The 25,250-nt window shown below is 41.2% G+C and overlaps 1 protein-coding gene across 3 annotated transcripts in view; it reads left to right on the top strand.

Annotated features, from left to right (window-relative positions):
• plpp4 (phospholipid phosphatase 4) overlaps nt 1–25,250 on the top strand; it is a 49,033-nt gene that overhangs the window by 6,789 nt on the left and 16,994 nt on the right. For 2 of the 3 annotated variants that reach the window (XM_056396391.1, XM_056396390.1), the window contains exons 2-3: nt 20,671–20,779; nt 24,217–24,307. In XM_056396391.1, coding sequence (XP_056252366.1) covers nt 20,671–20,779; nt 24,217–24,307 — 200 coding nt within the window. Of the gene's footprint in view, nt 1–11,275; nt 11,681–20,670; nt 20,780–24,216; nt 24,308–25,250 lie in introns of those variants that run through there. The other variant, XM_056396393.1, reaches the window with a different exon arrangement.

Below are 25,250 nucleotides of genomic sequence, written 5' to 3'. Positions count from 1 at the left end.
ATGCTGAGGTTTTTTAGCTTCAAGTATCGCTGTGCGTATGTACATCCTCACAGAGCAGGTAGCGCGGCTGAAGACTCTTAGTTTAGTTGCACTGACACTCAGTTGCCAGTTTATTACACCTAGTTAAAAAATAAATACATCAGTCCAACCCATCAGCTGAGTAGTAGGCTAAATCCTGTACCTATCATGACTGTTACACTGTTCAGTTTTTGTTGAGACCATTTTTTTTTTTAAAGTTTGACAATATAATTTTAACTCAAGATCCATTTACTATGTTTTCCTTGAGCTTTCAACCACCTGTCACAGTTCTAATGTTGTAACATTTCTGTTCTTCCATTTTGCCCAACCCAAAACATCAATGCAGTATAAACGACATGCTGTATTGGACAGCTGTCAGTCTATTGCAACATAAGTCAACAGCACCACAAACTACAGCCTCTAGGTTGAATCAACACCTCTCTTTTAAGAAAAAACTGAACTTTATAATCTTTATGACAGCACAGCTGTTGCAGAAGATTGAATTTTTATTACCTTGGCATGTGTAAAGACGATTTTTCTCCTCCAACCTGAATGACCATATACAGTGGGGCCTGCAGAGACCATTTCCTCCTTTGCTCCCATCGTAAGTCCTACAGCTGCTACTGGTTTCCTAACAACAATACATAATATGGGTCATAATAAACTGGTTGCACAGATTACCTATGGGTTTGTTTTTCTCAAGAGGATAGTCTCTTCCGCACTGCACTTCTGCAAAGAATTCTGGGAGATATTATAACCAATTGTTTCCAGCTTAATGGTGTATTTATTAGTGACATTTATTTAAAGGATGTGAATTAAATTAAATATTAGCCATTTCTAATATTTTGTAAAGTTGCAGTCTTCCTCCCAAATTAATTCCCAGTCCACCCCTATAGCTCTCATTAAAAAGTGAAATTAAGAAAATTAAAATCAGATGTTCCCATGTTTACAGGGGGCATTTAATAAAAAATACAGTCAGTAAGGCTACAGCCACAGTAAGGATTGTGCTCATGCTGGTAGGCATTTAATAAATTAATTTTGCAGCTGGATAATCATATGTAAGAGTTTAACTTCTACTATCATAAAGTCACAGGTTTTTCATACCCCGATCCTTAGGAGGAAATTATACTGCAATGTGACATTCTGTTAAAAGCTTTTCAGTGTCTGGAAAACCTTCTTTTTTTTTTGCCATAATCAAACTGCATCCAGCAATCCCATTCCCTTGACCGTTAATCAAATTAGTATAAATTCTTGATGTTGAAAATGGAAACCATGTCAAATACTTCTGGCTGCGCAGTACACTACTTGCAGCAAATAAACAAAATTTCACTTTGACCTTGATCAGTTATTTTCAATGTTTTAGACAGGCTTGAAATTATACTGTACATTAAGGTGCTAAGAGAACAGTTCTATGATAACGGGATTTGTCATTTGAACTTGTGAAGTTCGCCATCGATCGTTGAAGCTAAGTTTATCTGAAACATTTCAGTGATTATGTAGACAACAGCTCTGAGTATAAGGGATGTGAATGATGTTTTATATTTGCTGTTGTCACTCTATTTGTCTGGAGATGTTCTGTAAAAAAATTTCCCCATTTGCTGGTAGAAAATGAAATATTTGAACCATGACTGTGGCTCAGTAGGTGGACGCTGAGTTGAGGGGGATTGCTGCAGACTGCTGTGTTGTGGACTTAGTGTGGAAATGACAGCTCCTGTCGAAGCACAGAGGAAGATCCCTGCACTGCTCTGCACTTTCTCCCATCGTGATATTTCTATTCTTATTTCCCCTCCGTCTCTCCCACCTTCTCTCTCTGTCACTTTTTCTCTCCATCGCCCCATACTCAGGTATTTTCTTAGATCTGCTCCATTACTGTCATTTCTAGCATCTCTCTCTTATCTGTGGAAAGACAGATGAGGGGCAGAGGAGATGTAAGAGCCTCCCCCCAACACACACACTCGCGCATTCGGCTCCTGGCCCAAATCTCAAAATATATAACAAGCAAGCCCCTCTCCTTCCGGAAAAGCCTTCATCGTGTGTGTGCGTGTGTGTGTGTGTCCCAGACCCCTGAGTTTTGCTGTCAGACCAGACTCTTTCTGTGATGACTCCTCCATGGTTTCCTTTCAACAATGCACTGCAGAGTGATAGCTCACTTTTTTTTGCCACAGCCAGGTGAATCATAGAACACATACAGTGGCTTCAGAAAGTATTCACACTTTTTGAACACTGTATTGTGTTATGGAATTAACTTTTGTTGGATAAAAATGGATAAAATAACAATTTTTGCCCATCAGTCTACACTCAATCACTTATAATGATAAAGTGAAAACATGTTTTTAGAAATGTTTGCAAACGTATTTAAAATCTGAAATCTCTCATTTATAAAAGTAATTCAATTATCATTGAGATGTGTCTAGAACTTGACTGGAGTGGCAAACTGAATTAACTGGACATGACGTGACAGGACATGAAGGAGTCTAAAGAACTCTCTTATACAACCTCCATGGAAAGATTGTGTGGAGGCATAGATCAGGGCAAGGATATAAAACCTATTCTAAAAGTTTAAGTGTTCCCAGGAGCACAGTGGTCTCGGCAATTGTCAGGTCAGGGGGGGAATGACCAAGAACCCAATGATAACTCTGACAGAGCTTCAGAAGTCCTATGTGAATGATGGGAGATCCTGCTAGAAGCACAACCATCACAGCAGCACTCTGTCAACAGGAACTTTATGGGAGAGTGGCTAGACAGAAGCCGCTCCTGAGTAAAAGGCATATGACAGCCTGGTTGGAGTTTGCCAAGCTGCATTTAAAGGACACCGAGGGCATGAGGGAAAAGATTCTCTGGTCTGATGAGACAAAAAAGTAATTCTTTTGGCAGAACTCCAAACACTATGTTCTCAGTAGCAGAGACAGGGAGACTAGTCAGAATTCCTGGAAGAGCGAATGTAGCCAAATCCAGATAGGTGCACAAAACCTGCTCCACACTGCACACAACCTGAGACTGGTTCACCTTTAACCATGACAATGCAGCCAACACAATGCTGGACAAGTCTGACTGTGTTTCACTGGCCCAGCCCCAGCCCAGACTTAAACCCCATCTGTGCAGAGACCTGAAGATGGTAGTTCTGATGGAGCTTGAGCCAGGAAGAATGGATAAAACTGCCAAATCCATGTGTGCAAAAGCTTGTAGAAATTTACCCAAGAAGACCCGAAGCTGTAATTACTGCCAAAGGGGCTTCTACAAAGAACCGAGTTTAGGGGTTTGAATTATTATGTAGATGAAAGCATTCACTTTTTGATTTTTAATACATTTCTGATCCAGTCGTTACACTCAGTCCCATTATGATCTAACAGATTATAAAGTGGGGGCTGCATCGCACTCTGTAACACTCTGCTGGCCCCACTTTGGGCAGCAAGGCTTCACCCACCTTTTACCTAAAAGAGGTTAATCAGCCAAAATAAAAGAAAAGACCCTGTTTGATCCTTTTTTTTAATCTAAAAATGAGCTGCATGTGCAGTGAGAATACCTATATTCTTCCTACTGCACAGGTAGTGTTTTTTTTTTGCAGATTGAGGAAACAACAAAAGAGAAGTAAGTTAATATTCTTGTGTATGTGACAAACAAATCCCTTTGAGGTTTCAAAAACAACATCGCCCAGATTCATCTCAATCAAGATGACAAAGGGTGAATTTCTGAAAAAGAGGATCCAGATGATATCATAACTCATCATGGTCATGGTAGGCTGAAAACAATAACCAGGAAGGGAAATTAAATAAATTCAAATCGCCTGAGGGAGGGAAAATGTCACAGTGCGAGAACATGCACTATATTCACTCTACAGATCAGCAGATGAATTGAAAGTGATTATAGAACCACAAAAGTATAAGTTTGTGTCACTTCGTGTTTGTGAATTTCTGCATGTTGGGTGGGGGGGCATTAGTGTATTGAAATCTGTGTATTTTGTGTGCATGTACAGTGTATATCTGTAAAGATGTCAGACGTGTGGGACGGAACCGAAGAAGCTTCTTGGATTAGAGGTGAAACGTCTTTAAGTCCTGTCGTCCTTGATTCAACTTTTCATGGATAACCATGACCTGGATGACAGAGTCTTCACAGACAGATGTACTGTGTGTGTATATGTGTGTGTGTGTGTGTGTGTGTGTGTGTGTGTGTGTGTGTGTGTGTCTGTCTGTCTGGATACATGGTTTGTGCGTGTAAATGTGTGTGAAAAACTATGAGGGGACCTTGGCTTCCGACGCTGCTAATGACTAGCTGTAATACTGCGTGGGTTTTGTTGATGGGTTTGTATAGTCCACCCTTCCCTTCAGTGAGCACAAAGCTGAAATCTCTCTCCTGTTGCTGCCAACTTTGACATTTGCAAGGATGAACAGTGAGCATGACAACACTGATAAATGTCAGCCTTGTGTCCCAGTCCCATATCTGTGTCCAACATCACAGTCGGTGTGAATGATCAGGCTCTCTCAATTCTTAATTCTTTCCACCTCCCTTCCCTTCCTCCGCTTGTCTTTCTCTGTGACATTCCAAGCATGGTTACTCTCATGCCTAACTAAATAAACCTGCACACAAGCAAAGGCACACACATACTCTCCCACCCAACTGTCTTTATGGACGGTCTGCTTAGATTTGAAGGTCCTTGCTCTAAGCTCAACACAGATTCCTTAACCTCGGAGGTGATCGTAGACGTCAGTTGTTCCCTCTGCAGATTAAATTATGACCTTTGAAGATTAACACATTTCAAGGTTAACTGATAAATACTAATTCTCATATATAGAATATGCATCCTTCACTGACTGTGGTTTCCTTAAAGGTCATTGGATAATTACAGATCACTGGGGTGAGGAGCATAGCTGGAACAATCTCTAAATCTGCAGAAGGTTCAAATAATTTATTTTCATACCAGTTAATAAACGAACAATTAACCATAAAACAATTCATCACTGCTAATGATTCAAATCAAGCCTTATTGTCATAAGATACCAGTTTCTCAATAAACAGCTTCAATAATAAGACAAATCACTGTAAGTAGGTCGATTCTGTGGAATTAACCCAGAGCAAAATTTTTTATGTTATTCATTATATTACCTAAAACTTTAAAGCTTCCACACCCATGTTTTATCTCCTGTATTTAACAAGTGTAGAAAGAGAAAAGGAAACTGTATGGTTTAATAAGCAGCCATGTTATGTATGTGACTAGCTTAAATTGAGATAATTCCTGAATGCAGGCTTACCGGGGGCTAACATTATCAAGCCAGCTAAGAGGACACAACATGTACATTTCTGAACAAGTCTCCCAACATAAATGACCAGATGTCTGTAACCCCTGATATCCTCTGATATGATCAGTGGGAATGTTTCCTGAAATAGTGCCCATATGGAGGCAGCAGATATAGCACGCCACAGATAAACTGTTCAAAATCAAAGCTGAAAAATAAATGATCTTTTTATTATGTGACATTGCAAGGGTAAAGGTTTGGTTTAGGGAAAGATCATGGTTTGGCTTAAAATAAGTACTGAAGGACTTTTGTCGTCATGGTTATGTAATAAACACATGGTTAAAGCTACAATATACAAGTTCTGAGACTTAAAAGCAAACTCCTCCCTGCTCCTGCTCCATCTATATCCCATCTAAGATGTGTTTGAGCATATTTTATCTAAAGTATAGAAAAAAATTCATACTGCAGCTTTAAGGTTATAGAACAATGTTTTATCAACCCAATCATCCATCCTGACATAATTACTATGGCCACTAGAGGGCTTTGCCACTTTAACGTGACATGTAATGTAACACTTGAACATGACATGTTTGGGGACATATGCTGAAATAAACTGATGACGTCTCACACCACCGCTAGATGTTGCCTAATAAAATGTGAGGGTCGTAATAAGCACAAATAAACTATGGGGTCATTCTTGATGAGAGGACAATCTCACGTTTTTCATGGAGGACATTTTGACAGTACAGAACAAGCTACAAATTTAGCTGCGACTCCTAAGGTCAGTAGCATGTCACAGCATAGGAAGGCGTTTTCCACTATAACAAGTCAAAATGTCTGCTACGTCTACTGTCTACCGTGTAAAGGGGGAATTACCGGGAGCACAGTTCTCCTATTTAGTTGGAGACTGACCGTCTCTCCCCGCCTTCACTTCCTGCATGTAGCTAAGACATCCTTATATCTCCATCAAACCAAGCTGTCGAAGAAACAGCATTACTGTGATTATTAAGTGTAATGAACTAATCTCTGACACCACTCCTTACTCAAAAAGTTGCCACATAGTGGAAATAGTGGAAGCGATAGTGGAAAAAATAGGAATGACCGGACTTCATGTAGAGGAGAAAATAAATCAGGTACATCAGAAAAGTGAACCTCGACACTTCATGACAGAATAACTCCTGTGCATTACAGAATTGTATGGGAGCATCTTTCCTCTATACAGTGCAATAGAGAGAGAGAAAGCTCAGCAAATCTGATGAGCCAACAGCAATGGGCCGGGAAGGTCGATGCATTTACTCAGCAACTTCGGTGAATATAAGCTTTGGACCTGTGGAGCATTTGTGAAGCCTGCTGGCAGATCATCTGTGTGTAGCAGCCTGGCTCTTTTCTTTCCTGCTGTGGGTGGGACACTTATCTCGCCATGCACTAGCATTCTCCCTTGATTCCCCAGTCCCTCTGTGTCCCTTTGGCCATGTCCTGCCAGCTGCACACCACTGCTTTTCCTAACGTCTGCCTCAAATTCGGGACTTTGACCTTTCTTAAAAGTTTCTCTGGGGCTTTTATCGTGAGCAGACACCTGTAGTCTGACCAAGCCAGCCCTTGTTTTGCTCCTCATTATATAGTGAATGGCTTTTCAATTCAGCCTCTTGAATTAGCCAGCGTGAAAGGGTAATTGAAACTAAAAGAATAACCCTGCACTTTCCTCTGTATCCCTCCACCAGGGTTTTGCATGACAAGCAAAGGGTGGTGTTTTCTTTTTTCTCTCCCCTTTGGACAACTCGAGAAGAGGTATCTCTAGGGAAGTCAGAGCTAGCTGAGTGTCACTCAGCATCTATCCCGCTCTCCCTCTCCCTCCCTCGCCTGTGACAAGACCAGTGCTGTGCATTCCTGACACGTTCGGTCAAGGCCCTGACTGTAACCACTAACACAAACAGAGACAGAGAGAGGAGATGTGACATTTATTGCACTTGCAGAATACTGACTTACATAGCAGAGTAAACTATAAGAAGCTTCTGGGAAAATACATAATATCTGTTTCGAACACAACCCAGTAATTACGTTGATTAAATATGATTATATTAGCTATGCAGCTTGCTGTATGAGAAATTCAGATGGGGATATTAATAGTATGTCTCTCTTTTTATAGCCAGAGCAGGTGTGTGACTGTAGTTGTTGGCTAACAACTTAATCATCTTCTTTCCACTTTTGTTTTTACACCGGCTGTGCTGATACTGTTGGAAAAGGGTATGAGAATTGGTATTCTTCTCCTTAGAGGGACAATACTGGCTCAGGCCGCAGGGGTTAGTTCTATCTCCCAACTGAAGCCCACTGCCACAAGCAGCCACACAAGCTCACCTTCAGGCTTAATGCCATCTGCTTACATGCATCTCCCTGCAGCCTGGTCCCTTTTTCAGCCAAACAAATGCAGTCTCAAATGTCATGATTTTAGGTTTCTGGAATCCAGTGGGAATCTGACAGGTTGATCACAACCAGCCTGATTGAAACATCCATTCCTAAAAACAGCAGTTATCTCCCAGTCTGCAATCAACACCACACATAAGCTCGCTTTAGTTGTCAAGGCAGCAGTGCTGTGCTCTGATCTATGGGTCCAATAATCAATGAAATAAAGCAACATGATTAAATCAAGAATGTATCATCAGTATGTCAGTCACCTCCCCTTTTTCCCCACTGTGAACCACCCCAATCAAATTGAAGCAGCAGCGCTTTATTAAATCACAGATACCCAGTTGTCTTTATTTTAATGCAGCCGTGCCAGAACAGTTTTATTAGATTTTGCTGGAATAGCAAATGTAGGATTTTCTTTCTTTGTGGAGTAAGAAATGGAAACTAAAGCAAAAAGCTGTGCTGATCTTTAATCCTTCCAGCAGTGTTGAGTGTGTAAGTTGTGGATTTGTGATAAACTGAAGCTCACCTGCCGTCAGTCTCATCCATCAATCATTACAAATTTTTCTTTTGTAGGTTATAGTTTGCGGCAGCACATTTCACACATGCACGACTCTGGGAAAGCTGATGCGATCTGAAGTGCACTGTGAAAACGTATTCATGTACTGTATTGTACTGTATTCCGACTAGACTTGGGTTAAAACTATTGTTTCAACTAATATTACCTTTCTGATATTTATTATGATCAGTACTGTGAGTTTTGCCAAATACCACAACACAGTACATGCCAGAAAGTGTATTTAAAGGAAAGAGTTGGGAAATATGCGTATTCTCTTTTTTTCTGTGTGTTAAATAGGAAACAGGAGCCAACAACTGGTTAGCTCAGCTTAGCATAAACACTGGAAACAGAGAGAAACAGATAACTGCGGCAAAACTACAACTTGTCATTTTTAGACTTTGGTTTTTGTATAAAGAAACAGCATACAGTATAACATGTTAACTAGACTGGCCTTTTCCCCTGCTTTCAATCTTTATACTGGACTACGCTTATCTCCTGTTGGCTGTAGCTCCATATTGAACAGACAGGTGTAAGAGTGGTGTGTATATAAGTGTATATTACAAAACGTCAAACTACATCTTTAATTTATACACTTTTCCAATATTCCAATACAGTGCCGTTCCACTTTTAACTTTGTTCTACTGACAACTTTCAGTATCTTATGTCTTCGCCTGCGGTGCATCCTTTGTCTGGCACTTCCTTCCAATTTTATACATTAATATATGCACTGTTTGTGCAGTGAAGTCAAATGAGCTTTATGATGCGACACCTTTAAGAAGCATTTACAGAGCTCTCAACAAATTTGAAATAGAACAAACTTAACACACTGAGAGCGAACACGTCTATAGGATATGAATGAGGCTACTGAAAGGCTCAAATGACAAAGTGCAAAAGCGTATTTTAAATATATCCTTCTAATGTCCTTACGCTTGGAATTCTTATTGTGAGAATGATCACCCTTTTAATTTGAAAATGGTTTGTGCTCAGACACTCTAAAGAGCTTAGAAGTGTTGAGTGGCTGTCTGGGCAGTATATTGCTGATTTCGCCACTCCAGAACAGTCTTGTCTGAGCGCCAGCCACCACTGGGACATACTGGGCCAGGATCCAAAGAGCCGCCGATAGTCTTCTTCACCATTTTGTCTTTTCATATGTCTTATGATAAGATAGGATAAGAATAACTATTGTCCGTCTCTAATTAAGTTTTCTTTGACAAGGCTCAACAACAAACACACATTTTCAAACACACACTTGCATACACATAGAATAGGACAAAAAAATTGTTAAAACTACAACTGACAAGAACAGTGTTAAACATGTCAGAGTATATTTCCTATTTTAATTAATTCAGCGTGATGATCACAAAATTGAAGAAAGGATTTTTTCTTTTTTCGGTTTTTCTTGGCCAGTGGGACTTTTTTAGTATTGACCTTATGGCAGTAACTGGGAGGATTGCTAGGGTGTGAGAGGATTCAGATCAGAGTGGCCTTCCTGATTAAACACAGAGTGTACAGCTCAGATAGGGGACTTTGGGATGATCCAATTATTTTGCTGGGCTGATGCGGGAAAGCTTTGTTTTTGTGTTTGGCGGTGAGGATGTTTAACCATGCTGAAATACTGAAGGCGAGTATAGATTTGAGTAATGTCCTGTAAACTGGGAGAAGGTAAAGATGAAGCAAACTGCTCAATAACTTGTGACGTGAGGGATTGTAGAAACAAATTCTGAACTCGTGTGTTTACATTTTCACTTGGTTAGAATATACAAATGTGAGCTGAATTTGAAGTCACAGAAAAAAAACTAAACACAAGACCTTGTAGAAAAAATATGGACTTATTTTCACTCTTAGAAAATGTGTTCTGAATGCGATATTGTATTATTGACAAATGTGGAGATTGATATTTACTTCAATACAATAGGGAATGTGAAGTCACATTGTGTTGAATCTTGGGTAACTGATCATCATTTTGTTTATGCGCTGTGTTGTGACAATCCCGCTGCCTTTCTGCATACAAACCTGTATCTTCTTTTTATGCACACACATTGGGACTAACCAGTAAAATCATGTCTTCATCCATTTCTATTCTGCTAAACATATCTGCCCACTGGATTATTTAACAAGGTCTATCAGATCTTTTAATCTTTTTAATAATGCAACTGATCGAAACCACTGCCTATGACTCAATGAAATAATCACAGCTAAATGTTTTTGAAAGTTTTATATTTTGTTTGGCTTATTAATTGGGCCAAAAAGAGAAGTGCCATCTTTTCTTTGTGAATATGACTATGTTTGCCGGCTTGTGAATTAGTAAATCTTGCACCCAGCCACTGCAAAACTGTTCACAAGCCTCTAGGCGTTTAAAACTTTAAAACTCATGCAAAGTGTATGCACTCAGTTCAAAACCTAGATAATTCGCAATGTCAAGTGTGAATTATCCAGTTAGTGCATCGGGGTCTGTTATCTAGTCTTGGGCTGCCAATCATATGGATCTATGTTATTTATCACTAGTTTGTGCAATTACTGTTGCTTGGTATTGCAATTTAATATCTACCAGTGGAGATCACATTTCAATAATTCAATAATTTAAACAACACAGGTAAACAGAGCATGTTCCTCACAAGATGGTGCCCCATCCCACCATGACACATGGCATGAAGTACTTTCACATTCTCTATGGCAGCAGAAGACTTGTAAGCCACATTTACTCATAGTTATGTTGCTTTTACTTGAGTCCATTTTCAAGTACAACCACAACTTTGTTATTGCAACCTCTTGAATCTGTCGCTGCAAGACCACAAATGTCCTTTCTGGCATCACAAAACGATGAATCTGCACACCTCGACTTTTCAACCTGTTGTTGTGATTAATTTGTGGCCAAACTTTCACTTGCAGCTGTGAAAATGAGAAAGCCGAGCAAAAAGGAAAAGTCTCTCAAAAGTTTCAAGGAATCATGAATAACCAACAAGAATTGAATGTGACCAGACCCGTTACTTAAATTTTCCACCGAGTGACACCTCTTCCCAACAAAACAAAAGTGGATCTCTGGTCACAAAACAGTTCAGTTCAGTCTTTCCTCCCCAAGAGCAATTCCTCTTCTCAAAATAAGTCAAAGTGGGATCTTTGACAGTGTTCGTTCATTTCAGCACATTTCTAACAGAGTGAATCCTACTCCTGAACAAATTTGAAGTCGATCTTTGACAAAAAGTGAACCCCAAAAATCCCTGACGTTGTCGGACTTACCTCCGGTGCCGACAGGTGTTTCCTTCGATCATGCAGGACTTTAAAGCCGGGGCGAAGTTTTGATTTCCTTTGCACTGCCGTGGTCCGGGCTGGTTGGAGGCTGCCGAGGAAGGAAGGAAGGTAGGCCTGAATATGTACCCATAAACTGCGGACGGTTCACGGAGCCAGGGATAGGTGCGGGCTACAGCTACAATGGACACGCTGCATGGCGGACTCAGACTCTTCTTCGGTGGTATGCCGCCATCTTGTTTTATGTCATCCATATTTAGGTGGATTTCAGATCTAGGGTGGAGGTCAGAACCCTGTAGGCAGAATTAACATTTAACAATATTTTTATTTATGTGGCAGATCGCCTTACAGTGTATGTAAATATCAATCGACACATTGAATATTACAATATTTGTGAATATCACAATGTTTAAGAATATCACATTCAGAACACTTTTTCTGTGAGTGAAACTTTCAACATACAAGTTCACATATTTTCTGCAAGCTCTCATGTTCTCTTTTATCTTACTATGGGAAGTGGCTGGTGTGACCAAGCTCGGAAGCTCCACTACCACCGTATCTGTCGGGGTCAGACCAATCATCTGAGATGCATGATCCAGCTCATCCCCGTTGTAACCGCCTGGAGCCCCTGCAAGGCATTCTCGCTTTCTGAAGATCACTTGAGCTCTACAGCTGTCCTGATTCCACTTAACTATTCACAGACGCAGTCGTCGAGTCTCTGAACTCTGAAAGCGGATATCTGTGGCTGAGATTGTAGAGTTATTAAAGCTGCTTTGCATCTTTTTGTCAAGAAAAGTTTGTTTTGTTCAGGTGGTGGTAATCATCATTGCTCACACAGTGGCAGGCTAACACGTCATGGTGTTCCTGCGTGGGTGTGTAGCTAGCTATACTGCAGATACCATTTTCCAGGAGGAACGCTGGTGGCGGCAAGGGATGTCGTGTCCGACCCTTGCCCAGCTGCCTGCAGGTCCACCATCTTGGGGGGGACCCTCATTCCCTCTGCATCAGGTGTATGGGTGCAAAGCACGCCCAGGCGTCACTCGCAGACATCGGATCATGCGGTTACCACCTGCCAACCAGCAAGCGCTGCTCGCGTGTGTCTGTGACCTCAAGGGGACAAAGCCCAAGGATAAACCGACCTCGGTAAGCACGTGCTGGACGACACATGCAGATTCCCTCCCTCTGTTCAATCAGCCTGACCTGGGTAGAGGCGTGATGGTGGAGAGGAAGAGGATGAGGGTGTCCTGCTCAAGCCTTACACATCTATTTGGACAGAACTAAGGGGTTTAGGAGCAGTAACCAGCTCTTTGTGTCTCGGGCCCCTCCTCACAGACAGAAGGCTCTGCCAGTTTCTGTCACACTGGGTAGTGGAGGAAATCATTTTGGCAGAAAGTAGGGGGTTACAGCCCCCGCAGGGCCGTTGGGCTAATTTCACTAGGGGAACGGCCACCCCGTGGGTCCTGTTCAGGGGCATTTCTGTGAGTGACGTCTGTGCAGCTGCTAGTTGGGGATCCCCACACACTTTTATTAGGGTTTTATCGCCTGGATGTGACTCCGCCCTCATTGGTGCCCTCTGTCCTTTAGTGTTGATTCATCTTAATAGCGTGTTAACCAATGGGGAGGGCTTGCGGTGTTGACCTTCCTGGGTCGGGGTGTAGCCTAGTAGGCCGTATCTCCTGTAGTGAGATGCTGAGCGAGGTTTGAAAGAGAACGTTAGGTTACCAGGGTAACCTCGGTTCCTTCCCTCTTTGCATGTTTTGGGCAAGTGCAGTGCTGAGATACTGTGACTGGTCACACCAACCACAGGGCTAACGTGTGTGAATATTTTATACAAGTGCAAACTTTTTCAGATTTTTGTTCTACAAGTTCTCATCTTGTATTCTCTCATATTTTGAGATATATAATCCTTCATAGGAAAATCTGGCGCAAGGTATTTAAATGATTGGACTGTAATATCATTGTACTTATGACTTCTTCTTGAATCTGTCGTCTTCGCTGTCATTTCTATCAATACATATTTTTTAGATATTACATATTGAGGCCCAAGCTCAACGTGGATTTGGTGGCTTGTAAGAGGAGGAATGGGAATATACCAGCAGTAAATGAACCAGAAGATGCACTGAACAGGGAAGGATGGGAATTTCCCTCAGGGCTCAACACAACCTCTGATCTTAATAGCTTTTAAATCCTACAAGTCACTTTTCAATAGCTCCCTGCTTTATGATTAAATGATGTGAGCAATAAGTAGTGGTGTCGTGTGGCTGGTATCAGACTGAGAGAAAGGCGACGATGATCGGCCACCTCTGATCTGGTGGGGAAAATCATTCCAAATTCTGTCCCAGATCTGGCAGATGGTCAGCTCCAGTTTTTGTCCTCTCAGTCCCTTCACTTCTCACACACACACACACACACACTCACACATACACACACCCACACACACAGCTCCTAGTGGCTCAGCTGATTGCCAAATGTGCACCTCCTGAGAGTGGAAATGCAATCAAATGTGAGTGGACACAATAACCTGCATCCTTTTGAATGTGTCCCTGGATTGCAGCAAGTACTGTAGCAGTTATACCGTCGAGGAGCCCTGGTGCAAAATGTGACAAAACAGCTTAACCCTTTCCACTCACAAAGGACAAGACTCACAAAGGCCCTGAACTAACTGTAAGACATCCGAACACACAGCTCGCCCTGTGCTGTGCTTTGTGCCTCTGTGTTGAGGACATTTAAAAGCTGTGTGATATTTTCCATTCCACTCGAGAGGTGAAGGTCTCATGCTCTGTCTGTTAAGTGGGCTATGCAGATTAAGCACTGCTCCCTGGCCTCCTGCACCTGTGGATAAATGCTGTAGTGTTACAGTGTTTTTTTTTTCTATTGCTATGCATTGATCAAAACTGAAGTCATCATTTTCATTTTCATTGCTTTCACACACACATTCAATAACCACATTTTCCACATGTATGAACTCTATTCTCATCCATGCTCCACCACCTACAACAGTATTCAAATGCTAATGCACCGTTTTTTTTTAAACTGTTAAAAACACGTTCAAAACAGAAACATATTAAAACATATAGAAAACCCTTGCAGAATATTTCCAGTAAAATAACGTAATAATCATTCTAAACACAGCAGATTGCAATTTCAGCTGGAAGCCTACCCAGGTGTCCTGTTTTTAGTCACATTACCAGGCAGACAAAAGGAGATGGCATTGGAACGATTGTTTTTGGAAACATGGATCAAGGACGACAGGTTGTTGGGGAAAGGAAAGAGGCGGGGTGAGGAAGAATGCAGAGAGGACAAAGGAGAGGAAGACCAAGAGTGATGGTCTCTGATGAGATAAGAGCCACAATTATTGACCGTGTTGTAAACCATGCGAGAGAGGCCAGTTCATGGGATGCAACCAAATCTGCAGCGTTCAACAGTGGCACACATAATTCAAATTTTCCAGCAAAAAAAAAAAGGAACAGGCGAGATGTGCATCCTTCAATGATAGTTGAACTGCATATGACAGTGCATTTGCTTTTTTACATGTACTGACATTTTGAAATATTGATTGTTTTGTGTTTGCCTCCCACGGGAAGGAAAGGCAGAGTAATGTTAGATGCACAGGAAATTGAAAAGACTGTGGATTTACTGTATTTTAGAGAGTAATGGAGATGGAAGCCAGGAAATAACATTCATCTTTGTGGATAATGCTGGATTTATGCCACAGGGGACGAAATGTGATTGGACAGAGAGCGACCATTGATGTCCAAGGCCCGAGACGAGCTATAACATCACAGTGTGTGCAGTGCTGTCCAGTGATGGTTGGTTGTTACACAAACCATTCACTGGTTTCCACAGTGCAGAGAAGCTCAGTTGTTTTTTATATGACCTGCAGGAGAGAAGTCGAGGGGCAACAAACTCCCCTACCTGTTGGTGTGTTGGATAATGTGGCATTTCACCACTCTGCTGCAGTCACAGACTCATTTGCCGCTCATCCCAGGATGTCAATATTATTCCTTTCTCCAGAGCTTTTTCTCTGCGTGGAGGTGGAAGGTTTATGACCTTCGGCACATGACCAGATGTCCTTACTGCATGCCATGAATGCGGGAGGTGGAAACACTTCTCCTGAAGCGGGATCACGCCGGGAACACACTGCCGACGTTGCGAGATCGCGGCGGCTGATGTTGCTCAACTGCTGCAGAGAAGCGCGTGTGTGTGTGTTCACACCGGCTGCTGCTTTTGCTGCTGCTCTCAGCTCTCTCTCTACATAGAGTTTACAGGCTACTCCAATGTTGGATTTCTTTTCATTATTTATTTATTTTTAACAGAAAGCGTCACTAAATTGTAACTAAACTGTCTCCTCCTTTTTCATGCGTGTATCATATCCAGATTCAGGCTAGACAGAGACAACTATAGTGGAGGTTTTATGCAATATTGTTGGTATGATGTCAATAGGACATCAACAGGTTTTTTCTCTGCCTATTTTTGCTGGTGACATGAAAAAATTGGCGAGACAGTAAATCTCTAGATCACGCGACGCAGCTGCAAGGCGTGAGACAAGCATTTCCACACAGGCGTTGTTTTCCGCATCCACCACACACACACACCACGCATGTGATGTTAATGAAAATTTGTGGCCAAATGCAGGACGGATGGAGCCCTGTAGTTTGGGTAATGTGTTTTTTCTTTTTTTTGTTTAAGCTTTTTATTAAGTAAATAAAAATAAGTAAATAACCATGTGCAAAGGTAAAGATAAAAATAAAGGATGCTGAAGCCGATGGCTGCGTTTCTGATTCACTCTTTAATAAAGTCAATAAAGAGGGAGGTGTTATACTTATTCTATAATGAAAGACCGTAAAATCATTTAAACTTTAAAGATAAAATGTCATCATTTGTGTAATGCTCCCTGTTGTTAGTGTTTTTTAGGTCAGTGTGTTATAAATTATGCTCTCTGAGTGAATATTGTTGCCAGTGTCGTGGTCTAACGAGCTCTGCTTTGAGACATGTATGAAGTATTTTGGTGGTTTGAGTGCAGTGTTGGTAATGCAGAAAGTATGAAGAGTTTTGGGAAAAAAATTGCGTCACTATTGACCGATCCTTGTTAGCAATTGGAAAAAGAAAAAAAAACTATAATGCTGTAGTTTAATAATGACTCTGGGCATTTGGCTCCTGCTTGGCCAACCTCTGCTAACAGATATAATATGATCAATATTGATGAAAACACTGAGCTTCTGTTTGGATGTGTCTGTGATAGGCTGATGCATTAGTACACTGACACACACACACACACACACACACACACACACACACACACAAACACAATCACATTCAGCCAAAAGACTTTCAGACTTAGTTTGGTGAAAATGGGAGCTTGAAGTTAATCCAACAAAGCAATTCCACTCTCCTGCCTAATTGCTTCGCAACATATTTAACTCATTTAGGAAAAATTTCTCAACTTCCTTTATTTTTTTTTTTTAACTTCAGGTCACGGTGGCACAGCAGACGCTCTGTATTCCCCAGGCCACAGCCACAGATTCTGCCCACGGTGCACTGTAAATCAAGAGCTTTCAAATTAGCTGTCCCATATTGTTCTTAATGCTGTTGTGTGCTAAATTACCAAAGTGTTTCAGAGGAGGGGGATATGGGGGTGGGGAGATCTTGAGAAATAGTTCAGTTTTATTTACTTGGCTGTGGCTGTACTAGTCAGATTATGTATCTAGTGGAGATGGATAAGAGTTGGTGGTGATAAACTGGCCCAGTTTTGGAGCTTTAATGAAGACAAAAAGCTAAAAAAAGTTCTTGAGTCAGAAAAGGTCAGATGTAAAGCTTTAAAGCCAAGAATATAAAGTAGTTCGAGTTTACTCTTTATGGAAATGAATGTGGTTATATGAGGCACACCCTGTGTCCGCTGAGCATAAATGACCTCTACAATTAGTCCAAGTAGTACAAGTATTTCCAGAAAAATGAAGCCCTCCTGCCACTATAAATCCCTTAAGCTTTTCAAAAGATGCCAACAGACCTGCTGGGTTGTTGGGTGATGTAAAATGGATTGGCCCTTATAGAAGCCTGTATGCCTTTGCACAATAATATGTCTGACACAAAGCAAACAGAAGCTGATAAAACAGAGCGAGGTGCTCCCCGGGCAGCCAGCAGGCGGTGCTGAGTTCAGCACCTTTTGTTTACCTTGTGTTTACGGGCACGTAGAGAGCTCATCTGTTCCGTCCACAGATCTTGTCAGAGGGCCTTGGGTTTCATTGCAGCACTGATGACAGTCTGCCTTTGTAGAAAAACACATCTTTTCCTTCCTGTGTCCTAATCTTTGTCTCTTCTCACTGTCTCTACAGCTCCTGCTCTCATTGTCATTTACTGAGCAGTAGGGTTCAGATCTTCTGCTTGGAAGTGAGCAGAGGAAAGAGAAGCGAATGTAACTTAAAGCCATAAGATAATGCATGTGTAAAAACTAACTCTATTAGCTGTGAACCAAACATTTTGTCTAAATGAGCCAATTCTTTGTTTTTTTGGGGGGGGGGGTTTCTTCTCTGACACAGCTTACCATCACACTCCACTCGCTTCGTCTCTCTCTCTCTCTGAATCAATGTGATTACAATTATTTCCCAGCAGGATAAATTGAGGTACATGCTGTGTATGTCATTACCTCTCAAAGCTCTGACATTAACTCTGCTAATGTGACTGTGATCCACATTGTCCTTCCTTCCTCACACAGACAGTGGCATGATGCACTTCCTACTGCTTTCATCTCAGCCTGTAAATTACAATAAAGCAAAATTAATTCCCTCAAAGGCCAGGCACTTCCATCCGTGGAATCAAGGATGAAGCCTTGATTAATTCCAACTGTGTGCGCGATGTTTGAAGCCTGGAGCCCTAAAAGCATGCCTAAACTATATTGGAGTCCTTCTTTTAATAAAGTTTATCGTTGGAGAGGAGAAGATGAGGTTAAAAAGAACTCAATCTGAATCTTGAGCCAAAGGAAGTCCTTTGAGGGCAGTATTGCTTTGATGGCAGAGATTTAATACAAATTCTCCAAAAGATGGAGGAATGTTATTACAAGTCCAAAAGGCATTTTAATTTTGAGCTTATGAAAGTTATAATCCACAGCAAACAATGGTGGAAATATCTGAAAACACAGCAGCACAGTGGAATTTCTGTAGCTGCATCACATTTTTCATGTCAGGCGAAAAATCAGACCAGATATGAATTATTTCCTTGCATGGGTTGATGTTGAACATTAAAGTTGTGACTTACATATGTAAATAGCACTAAATGACTGCAGAAAAAAATGCCAAATAGTATCCAAAATGAGGTTTTATGAAACTTTCAATGATTATAGCTTTAAAATCAGACAGAATTAGTAGTTAGAGTTTATTTCTCCACTGCAGCGAGTTTGTGTATGCTATGTGCATTCTAATGTGAACCCATGAAAGCAAATATTATGAAGATGAATTAGATCTGTATAGTTACCTTGGGGGAGTGTGTGCCTCAAACTCATTAAGACGTTAGGGGTTGAATGCAAGATAAGCCTTGGAGAGTGACAGGTAGACCACTGCAGTATTTAATGGCCTGGGAGCTCTGTGTTTGTGTTCATAAGAGAGGAGGTGGGGGAAGTGTGTGAATGTGTGTGTGTGTGTGTGTGTGTGTGTTGAGGTGGGGGTCCGCCTCGACTGACTCTATTTGTCTATGTTCTGTCTCTCATCTTTTCCTCCCTGGGGGATGAAATAACATTCCCTGTCACTGACGTCTGACCATGAGAGCTGAAGAGAGGACAATCTGTGAAAATGGTATAATTCATGAAGCGTATTGTGCCATTAGCACAGTGTAATTTATTATGCACCACATAGTGTAAATGTATGCTCAGCAGGGTGTAAAATGAGTTAGTTGATTAGGCTGCTCCTTTTCAAAAACATCATGAGACATAGTCAGCTGACCAACAAAAGAGACTCCACAGAGTGTAGCATGCTGCTAGGTCTTTCAGAGAGAATTAAAAACGTATAATTGATTTGCCTGTAGCTTGAAGTAGAGGGGAAAATTGCTGTACATGAATCCATTTTCATGTAGGAAAGGTTTGCAGAAGATTTGTGTGCCTTTTTAGCCAGTGGCCTCCTTCACATTCTCCCAGTTAGATTCACACTGAGGAGCTGCACAGCGTCCAGGATATCCTCACACTCGTGCCGCTGGCCTGTGAGCAGCTCTGCTGGAGCACACACGTGATAAATGCCTTGCTGAAGGGCATGTAGTTCTTTGGGAGCGCTCTACTCAATCACCATTTCCACCTAGATGGAAGCAGTTCATCTGGGGAATGAACTGCTGCACCCAAGAAACAAACTTGAGGCAACTGCCTCATCTGTCATCTATTTGGGTTCTTAGTTTTCTCGTTTATTTGATTCACCATTTATCAATCACTTTTAGGTAACTGCAGAATTACCCCCTAGGGTGCAAGTAGCCTTGGTTGGAAATCACTGATCTAGAAAGTTTTAAAAAGAAACTTGTTGAGTCTGTCTGTTCTCATAATGAATGTGCTGTTGGCAGGGGAGCTGCACAGAGGAGGTGAGATGGTAATTAAGGGGAACCAGAGCTAGACTCAGGCCCTGGAACACGCCGAGGATTTGAGATATTTTCTATTTTGGGGCTAAATGTAATTGTTTTTCAGGGATCCCAGAATTTGAGCCCCTGAGCATGCAGTTGTACTTTTCATTTATTTTGAAACTTACATGGACCACTTCTTCAGTCAGTCACCGTGAGGCACAGAGTAAGATCAGAATTTCTGTTTATTATTTTTTGCATTTTGTTGCTAGAAGACAATGTCCCAGTAAAAAAAAAAAGAGTTCAGTGTTTTCAATATTTGGAGCTCTCTATGGCCCGAGGAGGTATCTCGTAGCATATTTTTGCAACAGAACAGGCGTTTGTATTGAACTGTTTTAAAGTGCAAAAAGACTTTGTTGAGAGAACAGACAACAAGGTTGTATCAGACAGATCTCTTGGTGTCCAGGTGGGGCTGGAGGAAGCAGGAGCATGCTAAAATCCCATTCAGTAATTCTTCAGTGTGAAGTCGCCCTGTTCACATGGCCTCACTTGTGTTTATCCTTATGGTAGAATCAACAGGTCCTCGAAATTTAAGCATAATCAGTCCGTGCACACTGAGAAGTCATATGATATTTGATAAGACTGCTGTTTGTAACTGATCAGTGTATTTTTTTTTTTTTGCCACAGATTTACAGAGTTCCTGGAGCCCTTTGAGAGAGTGATTCAACCAGAGGAGCTTTGGCTCTACAAGAATCCTCTCGTTGAGTCAGACCACATTCCCAAGAGGGTCATGTTCGTAAGTACCTGCTGTAATTATGAATACCTCTTATTACAGCCTTGATTTCTACTAAATATTTTGTCATGATTGCATTCTACATGAACCAAATCCTCTGCTCAATTCCCACTAATCTGCGTGGTGCAGAAATCCTCCATTTGGGACAATCAATACTGTAAAGCCTCGTGTTTCCGCCGTTGAGGTGAGGCCTGAATCATGTTGATAGAGAGGGGCCTCACAGAACTGCGCTCATTAGCTCGTCAAATGTAAATATCATCTCCTTTTGGACAGAAGTGGGCGGTGGAGATGAATTTCTAAGATACAGCAGGGCCTGAAAATACTTTTCCTCTGGCTCATACTGTAAACACTGAGCAAATAACCTAAAAAAAATCTCTTGTGAAAACACTTCTATCCGGCACATATTGGAGCATCTGTGCTGCTTTTGCTCTCAGTGCAGTTTCCAGCAAGTGACCGGGCTCAAAACACTTAAAATACAGCACGGGTCATTAGAGAGCTCTTTGTTATGAGTCACATATTGCTTTAGACTGTTTTCAGACTAGCTGGTCTTATTTTCAAAGAGTGATTACGGTAAAATATGACAACACCGAGGGTGACAAAATAGAAGCAGCTCCTGTAAAACCTGAAATACTTTATTCCAACTTTTTTCCATCTGCTACCAAAAGTCTACACTTTCTAATGGCTTGGAATTTCTTGAGAAACAATTTAAGCAGTTTAAGAAAACCGTTTCTAAAAACTGCACAGTAAATTCAAAATAGCTGGTCTGCGTTCAGGCCCTAACGATGATTAATGAGATTTTAAAGGTGGTAGATTCAATAGATACTAAAACAGTTGAAGATTGTGGGAAATATCCTCATATCTGTGCAATAAATATGATATTAGAGCCAGGAGATTATTTTAATTTTTCATAAAGAAAGGAAGCGGGGGGGGGGGGGGGGGGGGGGGGCGCTCATCTGGCTCTATCCATAGTTCAAATATACACCTACCAGCACGTCTCAGCACCAGAAGAGTTAGATCATATTAACCTGATAATCCAGGCACTCTCAGTAGACTGTGCTCGGGTGAAGCAAAACTGCTTTTAAAAGCTACTGTAATATGAATATCTTCTAAATATGTTTTCAGTGCTGGTGCTCAAGGGCAGGAATTGAGCCCTGATGTGGATTGCATTATGTACCTTATATTGATATATCCTGATATGTAATTAAGTCTTTTTCCACCACATTAAACAGTGAGTGAATTATCTTCCACTGGTTTGATATGGAGTTGTTGTGAGGGGCGTGTAACTTCAATGTCCATGGATCTTTGCTGATGACAGGCCTCTAAATAATGAGTGGGAGAGAAAGCCCCCCCACCCCCCGACCCCTCGCCCCCACACCCACATGCCTCTTAGGTAAGAGGCATGACACCCAGCAGTCAGGCTTCTTCAATGTCATTGCTCTGACAGTGGCCCTGGAGTTGAGCAGAATTTATCTGTTCATTAAAAATAGTCCATGGAGGGGATTTACATGAAGCCACATTATGACTCACTCTGACCTTCATTAAGATATATACTGTATCATCCTGCGTGCGGCCTTTAGAGTCACCCTCAGATTCTCTCATCATGGGAGTTGCAGGAATATTCTTGATGCTTGTTGTTTTATTGATGGGCCCGGTGATCTTTGAGTGCAACTCCTCTGTTGAGTATAGCCAAAAGCTGTGCAATAGTGGAATGTGTAAACAGGATATTAGAATGCAGCCCTCAAATCTGTGCCTGAAAATCAGATATCATCTTCGAGGAAATCCTTTCTCTTCCCAAGTTCATGTATAAATAGATAATAGTACAAATAGATATGTAATGCAACTCAGTATTACAAAAACTGAAAGTTGATTGAGAATCATTTGTACTATACATTATTGACAGTGATAGTATAGACCTCTAAGCAGGCATTTGGTGAACGGTACAAATCAATGAGATTCACACATATAAAGATGTCTGCTTAGATTTTCCACCCACGTTTTCTGATAGTAATTCACATACCAACAGATATATCAAAAGAGTCTCCAAGGACTATGTATGTAGCCTTTAAATGTTGTGTTCACTGCACGCAGCATCCATAAATGTGATTTAAAGTCATGCTAAGATCATTATTAATTAAAAAAAAAAAGATATGAGTGTCAGACTGTGAAATATTATGAGACAAAACCCCGTTACATTGTCAAAACTTTAAGATGTTTTCAAATACCTCAAAGTGCTTCCATGGCAACTCAAATCCTCTGCTTTCCTCATCTACATATCACCCTTCACATCTTTGACAACTGTATTATACCCTCAGGATTGCCACTGTATCATTTTAGTTTAAGAGGAGCAACTGTAAGTAAAACACTGTTAGAAGTTGCAAATGGAAATTTTCTCAACCACAGCTGCATAAAACAGAAGTCAGGCCACCTCTGGTGTAGGTGCCATTCACTTAGACTCCGAGGGCTGTTTCACTCTCCATAAATTCTGAGATGTTAAAGTCTGAACCTGACAGAGAAAGAGGTGTTTTTCTCACTGGCTTCCCTCACAACCTCAGTGATAAAGTGACGGAAATGGTTGTGAATTAAAGGTCACTGATACACAGCGTGCATTTTCGGCAAAGGTGATTGATGCTAACAGCTGCTGAGTCTCAGATTTGTTGCTTTAATCCGTTTTGTGAGGAAACATTTCAATGTTGATTGTTTTGTTGTTGTTTTTTTTTTGACGACCTGTGGCACAATTTACCCTGTGAGCGCGACCACACTGTGCCCCATAAACATTAAAAGCATATAATGTGATATTATTCATGATACAACATGTCTTACTACCCATGTCGGTGCCTGTGTCACAAGGACAATCTGGATTATTTAATTTCAAATTCAGACAGTAAGTGTTAGTGCACTTATTGAGTGTGAATCCAAGTGTGATTACAAGTTTGAATCCAGCTACTTCAAAGGGGATTGTGAGGTGCAAAAATGACTTTATAATTGGCAGAGATACACAGATTTACAGGCGGCTGAGCTGATGAACAGCACTCAAGGCAAATTCAATATGTGTGTCATAAAAATGGAAGTGAAACCCAAGCTTTGTTGTTACTACCTCTGTTCCGTAAGGAAAGAAAATATATTGAATTTGGCCAGAAAGTAATTAATATAATTTGGAGCATGAATAATTACCTAGGTGCTGAGGAGGCCCAGATCTCTTATCAAGTGCCGAGCAAAATTCTTTCTTTGTGCAGACAGGAAACACTCTGAACAATAAAGTAGCTTGTTTGGCCGCTCGGTTTGCCGTGTTAAAATTAACTCTGAATAAAGGATGGGTTCGTGTCATTACCTGAGGCGAAAGTCCTTTTTCGATTAACCTGCAAAACAGACCCTATGGAATGCAGTTCATCCCTCATGTCGCATCAATGACTGTACATTTCTTTGTCTTGATTTCCTCACAGGCAATTTCATTCCTCACCCCACTGGCAGTGATATTTGTGGTGAAGATAATTCAGAGGACGGACAAGACGGAAATCAAAGAGGCTTGTTTAGGTATGTGGAACCAATTACTTGTAAATGTCATGAATTTGTTGCTGTTAGTCACGGTCTTACATATGAGAGGTCTTAAAATGGCGGCATAGTTGCTGCACATGCTGCATTCGATGGAATTTTTAAGTAGCTTTGATGAAGTCGCCTCTTTGTCTGATTTTCTTGCTCTTTACCATCTTTCACCTTTCCCAAGTTTTAAACCTGATAGCACGGACTGACTGGTCACTTATAAGAACTTTATTGTGCTTAATGCTGAAAACCTTCTAACTGTGTGACATCTGTTTCAGTCAGCATGATACCACACCAAGTTCATCTTAATCACAGGAGCCATGAGTATTTACACCCATTTAAAATTTCATGCTATTTGGTTAGTTCTCAACCAGCATCTGGGCATTTCTCTCACACTGATTTTCTTCCTGTTTGCCGTTTCCCCTGGGTCGAGGGACCTGCGGGGGGGTTTGGCACATCTGAGAGCATTAAGAAAGTTTAACACAAATCCAATTAAAGAGACACACAGAGATGAATCGGATGGAGAGAGAGAGAGAGGGTGGTTTAGTGTATCAGTGTAGAGATTACAGTGCTGTGTTGAACAGGCCCATTGCTGCCTGCGGAGAAGCACTTCTACGAGGCTTTATGGCCGCATAGGAAAAAACAAAAATCACTCAAGAGAACAAAGAGTAAAAGGGAGCCTGTTATTCTAACAAGTTTCTACAGGATCACGGTTTTGAATGTCTTTGAACCAATGTGATCTCTAAACCTAATAAGAAGGAGAGATCATGAAAGCAGTTATTTGGCTGCGTGTGCAGTTACAACGTAGCTTATTTTTATCTACCTGCAGACCTATTTACTTTTCATACCAAACTAAAATCACAGAAAAGAAGCTGTCTCTGTATTCCTGCTAATTTATTAAGTTCAAAGTTGTCCCTGAGGGTCCTCGATATTTCAA

Source organism: Seriola aureovittata, chromosome 14 (assembly GCF_021018895.1).
Source record: "Seriola aureovittata isolate HTS-2021-v1 ecotype China chromosome 14, ASM2101889v1, whole genome shotgun sequence".
In the NCBI taxonomy this organism is placed as follows: Eukaryota; Metazoa; Chordata; class Actinopteri; order Carangiformes; family Carangidae; genus Seriola; species Seriola aureovittata.
Note: the sequence above shows the minus strand (reverse complement) of the source record. Positions and strands in the feature narration are given on the sequence as shown.